The 9,297-nt window shown below is 30.8% G+C and overlaps 1 protein-coding gene across 1 annotated transcript; it reads right to left on the bottom strand.

Moving 5' to 3' along the window:
- Positions 1-4,667: 4,667 nt before the first annotated feature.
- On the bottom strand, positions 4,668-7,555 carry LOC120281391 (B-cell receptor-associated protein 31-like). The gene is made up of 2 exons (XM_039288234.1): positions 7,212-7,555; positions 4,668-5,271 (listed from the first exon to the last, which is right to left on the bottom strand). The coding sequence occupies exons 1-2, from the start codon at positions 7,492-7,494 to the stop codon at positions 4,889-4,891; spliced, it is 666 nt and encodes a 221-aa protein (XP_039144168.1). The 5' UTR covers positions 7,495-7,555; the 3' UTR covers positions 4,668-4,888.
- Positions 7,556-9,297: the final 1,742 nt, after the last annotated feature.

Here is a 9,297-nt window from a genome sequence, read left to right as displayed (position 1 = left end):
TCAAATATTGAAGAATAAAAAAATAAAAACATGACTTTTCAAATTTTAAGCAATTATTTTAAATAAATAAATATCGAAGTACACCTCATTAAAAATGTGAGATACACTAAATAATATAAAATTAGATTAGTAAAAAATTAGTTGAAAAACATAAAAAAGATTCAACGTGGAAATAAACAACTAAGGAATGCATAAAAAAGAAACATAAAATTATTCCCGTGGTTTATCTCTTTCTTAGTTTTACAATTACATTATAACCCCCAAAAATTAGTATATTATTCTAAAGTAAAATAAGAGTAAGAATTAGGTGCAAACTCCGGTTGATGACCCAGCCGGGTCACTGGGTCACAGGTCCGATCGGCCGGATTGCTAGTTCAATCTCGGTTTTATATATTGGACCAGATCGGTTTTAAGGCCGTGTCCGGGTCACCCCGGTCCGACTGGTCGGTCTGGTCTGGGTCTAAAAACATTGACATCACCTACCTTTATAACATAAGGACTGCAAAGTAAGCTATTAGATATAAGAGAGACTTTTTGAGAATACCCAAATTTGGCTGGATGATTTGTAAATAAATGAAATTTAGAGGAACTTTTAGGATATTTCCAGATATTTGATATATTGATTTATGTAAAATTTTTGTAGTTATTATTATTTTTATGTAATTTATATTTAAACTTTTGATTTAGAATCCACTTACTAAAAGTTTTATATGAACATAGATTTTTTTCACGATTAATGTTTATTTTACCTAAAAATTTAAACTTAAAATCATTTATTCAAGTAATTATTTATTATTAGAACTAAACTTTTGATTATTCACTTAGGACGGTTCGGTAATATTACCCCTAGAATGTGAATGAAATAATTTTATATTACCTCATTTGGTTATATAGAATGAAAATATTAATAGCCTGTTTAAATTACTGGGAATGTGATTACACTAACTCAATAAGTTGTAATTTTACATCCCAGATGGAATGTGAATTTTTATTCCAAATATACTCTTTAAATTCAAAATTACACATATACAGTCAACATGATTTGAGAATCACATTTCCAATAATCCTATTTGTTGAGGTAATATAAAATTTCATAAGCCAAACCACTCTTTATTTTTAAATATTACCTATCATCTCACATTATTTTTTTGAAATCCCAATATAATTTTATTGTTTGGAAAAATATTTTGCATAATTAAATCATACCAAAATCAAACAACTATTTCGATAATTGTTCTGAATTTATAATAATTTTGTAGAAAAAAAAAATAAGTTTAAGAATAAGAGGATTATTTATAAAAGTAATAAAAAATCCAGAAAGTTATAGATTCTTTTTTCCCTCTCTCTCAATATAAATATATAACTGTTATGTATTTATTTAATTTGCTTCTTGAACGAAAGATGTTTTAGAGTAAATTTTTTTTTAAAAATAAATAAAAAGTCAAAGCTTTCTTTTTATTCATAATCACTATTTTTGAGCTGCCTTTTTTTAAATCTCTCTCATGAAATAAATTGAACTATTTATAAATTTAAGAATCAATAATGACTATTAAAGTACGGTCAAAATAAAATACTCTTTAGCCTATATATCTTGTTATTATATATGTTTGTTTTGCAAAATTTTAGATTGTTTTTATACATAATAAACATAATTATTATGTTGATTCTTTGAAACTATATATGTTATGACTTGGATTTATAAGTCAAGTCTATTTCCAAAAAAAGTAGTTGATAATTTTAATATCTACATAAATCAACAACCCAAAAATTTTATTAATTTTATAAGTTGGAATCAAAGTTGCAAGTCATATATATAACAAAATAAAAAATAAAAAAAACAATTTTTTTCACCTTCCACAACAATCAAATGCTAAAGAAATGGTTGACTTTAAATCAAACGTATAATGTGTGTATACATACATCATGAGGCACGCATGAAACAAATATATGTATGAACATTGCAAAAGTCATAGCTTTATTGGGGTAGTTGTTGGTTGACTTTAAGAATGGGAGTTGACTTTGATTTCAAGCACTACAATTTTTTTTTTTTTAAAGTTAGGATTTTAGAGAAATATATAGTTTAATTCTCATCCATGCTTGATAAGTCCATACTCCCATTTTTTAATTGATAAAAATAAAATAAAAAATAGATTGACTATAAAACTATACATTTTTGAAACTATTTATATAGAAACAATAGATATTTGTCTAAACTATAATAGCTCATGCATGGAAGTATCAACTCATGTTATAAACATATATATATATATATATATATATATATATATATATATATATATATATAATTACAAAAAAATAAATAAATAAATAATAACACCAAGATATGATAGAGGTGGTCCAAGTGTTGTAGCAAATCTCAATCTTATCTAACCTCACACATGGCAATTTCCATAAAAGAACTAGTCTTGTTGTTTGGTTCTCCTTCAATCTTCCAAACTTTTCTCATTCTATCACCAATAATAATAATAATAATAATAATAATAATAATAATAAAGATATATGTTAGTTTGGAGTTAAATAGTTGAATGGTGTCATATAAAAATGGACAAGTGTCAAACTATAAGAAGTGGGAATGGATTTGATCAAGGCTTGTTGGACCAATAATAGGTGACCCAATTGGCGAACCTAAAAGCACACCCCAACATTTATATATTATTGACTTTTCAATCTTATCTTGAGGAACCAAATGCAATTTTTATTTATACACAAAATTAGATAAATTTGGTTTAAATAATATAAAAGTTTTAGGTGTCGGTTTTGGATTTGTATGCATATATATGTTGGATGATATGTTACTCTAGATAATGGACAAGTGGATGGTGTTTGCTAGTTTGATAGAATTGCATGCAAACTAAAATTGTCTAACTTTACCAAATCCATGTCCTTTTACTTTGTTTTATTCACCAAGCCAATGACTCGATTTTTCATCATTAATTAAAAGTGACACTTGGCACCAACTTCGTACTTTATCAATAATAATAATAAGTATGATAATAATAATTTTTTTTTTTTTGTTAAAAATGAATAACTTATAATTTTAATAAAAAACAAAAAAAACATCGCCATTCGCTAGTGATAAATGTAAAAAATACAAAAAAAAACATTATATAAATAAACGCTAATTATGACACTTAAAAAGCCATTGTTGAAGAAGATTATCCATCATAAATAGCACATGGATAAACTTTAGAATTGAGCATTTATTTATTAAAAATTTAATTTTAAAAATATTACCGAAATTATATACACTAACTTTTATCTAATTAAAACTGATAAAATACATTAAAAATACAAATTAGTCAAATTTAAACCTAATGCTTTTGACAAATCCTCATTTGGTTATAATTTCAAGAAGTCAACCCCTGTTTTACTTTAAGCTAAAGTCAAAGGATCGGTTGAGCTCCCCTAACATTCTTCTCAATCTTATCTTAGTCAAATTTATTCTCATATATATATATATATGACGTCATGCATATGTCATGGAGAAGAAGAAAAAAAGAAGATAGGGGTTGGAGATGAGAAAGACCAAACTCCACTAAAAGTCTAATAAAGAGTACATTAATTTGGCGGGGTTGTGAGTGGAAAGGGTGGTCACACGTGTGTTCTTTTTTTTTTCGGTTTACCATTCAAAGTGTGATCACACGTGGCATTGAAAAACAAGGAATTCTCAATGGGAACGGGAATGCTTTAGAACTTTGAAAGTGGATGGATCTTTGATTTGCTTGCGTGGTTGTGAATCTTGTGATCATCACATTTGTGCGTCCATTTGGCGCAACCATCACTCATGTTTATTCATTCATATCCCTTTTTATTATTATTATTATTATATATACTTTGGACGATAAACGTCGCGGCTCTCACTGGAAATCGAGACAAACGCAGGAGCGTCGCTCCACGAAAGACTTTCAGCTAAGACAAAGATCGCGTGGAGCAAGGCTCAAACACGCGACCTCCATGAAATTTATGGGGACCCGATATCACTAGGCCATTAGACCGGTGGTTATTATTATTATTATTATTATTAAAAAGATTCATATCATTGAAATGTAGCAAATTCGGGTTATTCAACTACTTTTTTTTTTTTCCTTATTAATTTATTGTTAGTATTAAATGAGTGCATGACCATTACTATAACAGGTACGTAAGGGTTGAGAGTTCAACACTTGAAAAATCAGGATGCGTAAAAGAAAAAAAAAACATGAAATTTAGACTTTTTTGGGTTTAGCAAAAAATTAAAACTAGGGGGAAAATTAAATATTGTATACAATATGATAAGAATCCTATATTGATTTTAATGAATTAAAAAATTAAACATATAGCTCAAAAATTCAAATCAGGCTGCTGGGCTAGGCCGCGAGCCCATTTATTTATTTCAAATAAATTCCTTTAAAAAAAACTTTAAGAAGTCAACACTAGTCAAAGTTTTTTTTTCTTTATTTTATGGAAAAAAATACAAAAAAAAAATACCATGATTAAAAAATTCATGAATGCAAAGTGGGAGGCCATACCGGCCCAGGATGGCCCAAGAAGTTCTGCACCAGGCCTAACCAGGGCATGGCCCGAAATCCAGCAAAGTCAAGCTATGCATAACACTCATTAAGGGAACTGTTATTAAAGTTATTTGCTTCTTTTATCCAGCTGATCCATTTCCTGAAAACATCTTATTTTATAATCCACTGAATCTACAGTGAGGTATATAAAACATTTAAAAGCAAGCAGTTCAAAACTAAAACTCTGCCAGAGAAAAAACACACACTTAAAACACACTTATCAATACATCTACAAAGGCACAACTAATTGCATTAGAAGAATAGCAAGGTCGAATGCATTATAACTCATTACGGATCGAGAAGAGGCAAGAATGCAGTCAACTGCTCTTCTTGCTATCAGTATGTGATAAAAGACGGTCGATTGATTCCAATTGGCTCCGAAGATTCTGATTTTCTTCCAGCATACGGTCGTACTCAAGAAGGAAATCTTCGGATTGCCTTTTCAAAGCAAAAGCATTTGCTTCTGCTGCCTTTGCCTCGTTTAATCTTGATTCTGAGTCGAGTTCCAGTTGTTTTACTTTCTCGTGCAATTCCGAGAGTTGCTTTTCTTTTGCTTTGCTCTCCTCTGAACTCCCGTTTTTTGCTTCTTCTAATGCCCGATTCTGTTTTGTCACAGCCTCTACGTTCTTTCGCAGTCCCCTTAGCTCTCTGATATAATGATGCAACCGGTCGATTATAAGTGCAAGAAATAGGGAGTATCCTGTAAATATTTGGCATGAACATGAGTGAAGCCGTGATATAATAACAGTCAAGGGTTAACTCCATTGCAGATCAACGTAGCACAATGACATACAGAATGAACAATCGAACAGAATTTGTCTCATATACCTGAGACTAATTGGGTATTTGTAAATATGTTATGTTAACATTACATCAAATTCTAACACAAGCTTTCAAAAAGAAACGTAGGGATCTATGCATAGATTTATAGGCCATCAACAAGCACTACCCACTTCTTAGATAACATCTAGCTTACGTCGTCAACTTCCAGACCTTATTTATGCGAAAGAAAAATAATACGAAAAAGAACAATTCCAAGGTGAACCTTAATAACACTAGACAAGAAAATGAATCAAGTCCCAATAGCATTATTTTCTGTAAGTTTTCTTTCTAGTCACCACAGCAATTGATGCATACAGATTAGGCACTTGGGCTGTCACCATCTACATTTCTCTCTAACAGAAAATCACATTTTTCAAGCAGAAAGTTCAGTGCATGAGATAATCCAGACTAAAATTTCATATTATTATGGCATCGTTGTGGTTCATTACTAGATTTTCATTTGAACAATGTCTATTTTGGCCATTACCATTGATTCAATTTGGAATTTAAGCTTCTGGGAACCAGACAACATTTGAGAAATTGAAAGAGATCAAACATTAATAACAGGTGATCTAACAATAACCTTTTTCCAGGAACTTCTAGCCATATTATATCACAAGGAGATTTGAGCAGTAACTCAAATCTCAATCCAACCAATGGAAACTACCTAAAATCTCCTAAATTTGCCTCAAATGGCTTCATTCTCTTTCAACTATTTTCTCCTCAATAGGTTATATGCAGCTGAAAGGATTTATAGGCAAATAGGAAATAGAGGTAATTTAAATGTTGTACCTGTCAATAGGTGGAAAATAAGGAAGCAGATGCGCTGGACAAGATGGCACTAAATTGGAAACAAATATATATGGTCAAATCTATACTTGCCACCACTGTGAATTGAAAGCTTCTGGAAAAGCAAGTAGAGTACATTGAGCAGGACATTAACCAGGGATTGGTGCAGAGAGACTAAAGTTTAATATCTTGCAGACTTTTATGCATTTGTATGGTGAAGCCTCGCCTAACATTTCAAAAGATCAATCTCACTAATTTAATCAGCTCTTTAAAACTACACATTGCACATACATAAAAAAAAAATTATATATAAAAAGACGCGAATTAGTGATGCACTACAAAAGCTCCATAACAAATATTAAAATCATAATAGGACAATCTCAAGATATTGATCCATATGCACTAAGGAAAACGATTGGTTATATAAATCTAATGTCATACAAGTTATCAAAAAATAAATAAATAAATAAATAAATAAAAAATAAGATCCCATATTAAACTATATTCACAGTGATTTAGATAAGCTTCTAAAAACAGCTTTAGAAACACTGAAACTCAATAAAAAGGCTAAACACCATGACAAATTTAAAACTTTCACAATTGTATCAACTAATGATCACAAAACCAGTGCATGCTTCATACTATTTTACCCATGTAAGGCCATTTTACTCTCTTGAGAGGCTAAACACTACAACAAATTCAAACACTTCCCAAATTCAATTAACTAATGATCACAAACATAATGCTTGTTTTATACTTATTTCCCCTTTCAAAGTCATTTTGTCCAAGTCGCAAACTTGCAAAAAAACAGTCAACCAAAATACAATGACTAAGACGATGCATCAATGTGGGCGATTTTTCTTCGCAAAAATCAAAATAGTAGTCATTAACAACCAAGACATCAAAGAATAAAAATCCAACGAACAACAACACAAGTGGTACGCAATAAAATCAGAAAAACAGATCATAAAGCAATAAATTCACTAGAAAATGGAACAAATCCGAAGGCAAAAGACCAAAATCAAGTACCCATAAGAGAAGCTTCAAGGAGGTGGCGGCTCATGAGGACCTGATCGGTAGGCGTAAGAGATCCGATCTCCGACGATCGCTCCCGGATCTTCGACATACTATAGACACTAGAACCCAATACGATGAAGATGGTACCAGCGACGGTCTTGGCCATAACTGGTCCACGGCCACGCTTCACTCGATCAAGACCCAACACAGCGAGCTTCCGGAACGGCGTCTTGAATAGCAGCAAGAACACCACCGCCACCTCCGACGCGAGCAGCGTGAAAAGCAGCTGGATCATCGCCGGAACCCTAGAAATCGACGGCGTTGGCGAGAAGGAGAGAGAGAGAGATGGAGAAAAGGGAAAAGTCGGTGCAATTATATATAAATAGGTCGGCAAAGATGTCAAATTTTCGTTATTACCGAAGTCTCCGTGTCGGTATGGGGAAATCTCAGCCGTTGAAAGTGTGTTGAGATTTGTGATAACGCGGATTAAACTACCACTTTTAAAGATGGGCTTCATGGGCCCCACAGCTGATGGATCCTTAATTGGATTCCGTGGACCCGGTTTTGTTGGTATGGGCTTATTGTTTTAGTTAATATATTAAAGCCCGCGTCATATTTGTAGATTCGAAATCTACAAACGTCCGGGCTATTGAATCAACATTTATAGCTCATCACCATAGAAAACCCTAATCTGAATCCCCTGTCGTTTTTTCTCTGAATTATAATCTCTAATGTCTTTTTTAAGTTTTTTTTTATTTTTTTTATTTTTACCGTCTATGACATTTGTAGATGATATTTAGTAATATATATAAATTGAGATTTTAATTATATTAATAATATCTTATTAATGAAGTTTAATTAATAAAAAAACATGTTACTTAAACAAGTTTGAAAATTTGATGTTGTTTGAGTATCCTTCTTAATCATGAACTTATTAAGAAATTGGAGGTAAGCATCATGTTGTCGGCAAGACATTGGATTCGTTGAAACTATATATATATATATAATTTTTTTATTTAAAATATATAATAAAAGTCAATAAGTAATTAATAAATATGTAGATATAGAATGTGAATACATTGACACCTAATACTTCTAAATGAATTCATATTTATTACTTGGTTCACTTGGGATGGGACTAAATGAATGACCATCATGCCGACTACTATTTTGAGATCAGCAACAATTTGCCTTGAGATTAGAAACAGTCATATTTGAGCCGCTAGATATCGCTTTGATGGCTGACATAAAAAAAAATCATGTTTAATTGAAAGATAATTATTTTTTGGTGGAAATAATTGATATATTAGAAGCATAATTAATTAAGCTCTTAATTCAAAGTTATTTGGAATAAAAAATTTAATTTAGTTTGGGAAAGTTAAAATTGGATAAAGTTTTAAATTGAATTTTTCTAAACTTAATCCACATCGAATTTTAATATTCCCATTTTCTTTCTAAAAATTACAAGCTTATCTTTTATTCTTTTCCCCATTTGGTAAATAGAATTCAATCACTCCCTTTTAAAAAATGTAGCAAGAATAAGAAGAAAGATATCTGGATAATTTACAAATATGCCACTCTTACTCTTAATGAGCTTCTTCATGACGAAACTACATTCAGATTGGGGATATATTTATTTTGCAGGCTGTGATTTCAATTAACATTGTGATTACTTCATTTTAGGCATATTTCTTGGTGCTTTGTACTTTTTTTTTATTATTCTGCCATGGAGTCACAGCTGTTATTGTTTACATCGGAATATTATGTTTTCAAGCGATCTGAGTATAGATTATCCACTGAGTTACAGCTTATATTTCCACAATTTGCTAAGATAGCTTGGACAAAGATTACAAGTGATAAGGTCCTTTCAGATGCTTTGTTTAACTCTTTTTTGATTTCTTTTGATGTTAATACTGCTGTTTATGGTGAGTGTTTGACATCTAAAATATTGATGTTTTGCAAGGCTTCATTAACAGGAGGATTGTTCTTTTTTGCTTGTTAAAATTGTTGAATGGTTCTTTGTTGATGTTCTGTTTGTTTTCTGTGTTTTTTAAAAAGTTTATAGAAGCATATTTGAAGAGCATGTAAGATGAAAAAC

This window comes from Dioscorea cayenensis, chromosome 17 (assembly GCF_009730915.1).
Source record: "Dioscorea cayenensis subsp. rotundata cultivar TDr96_F1 chromosome 17, TDr96_F1_v2_PseudoChromosome.rev07_lg8_w22 25.fasta, whole genome shotgun sequence".
Classification (NCBI taxonomy): Eukaryota; Viridiplantae; Streptophyta; class Magnoliopsida; order Dioscoreales; family Dioscoreaceae; genus Dioscorea; species Dioscorea cayenensis.
Note: the sequence above shows the minus strand (reverse complement) of the source record. Positions and strands in the feature narration are given on the sequence as shown.

Coding starts and splice junctions, on each gene's coding strand:
- LOC120281391 (XM_039288234.1), bottom strand. CDS start 7,494: ATGATCCAGCTGCTTTTCACGCTGCTCGCGTCGGAGGTGGCGGTGGTG. Junction 5,272..7,211: donor CCTTGAAGCTTCTCTTATGG/GTACTTGATTTT, acceptor AAATATTTACAG/GATACTCCCTATTTCTTGCA.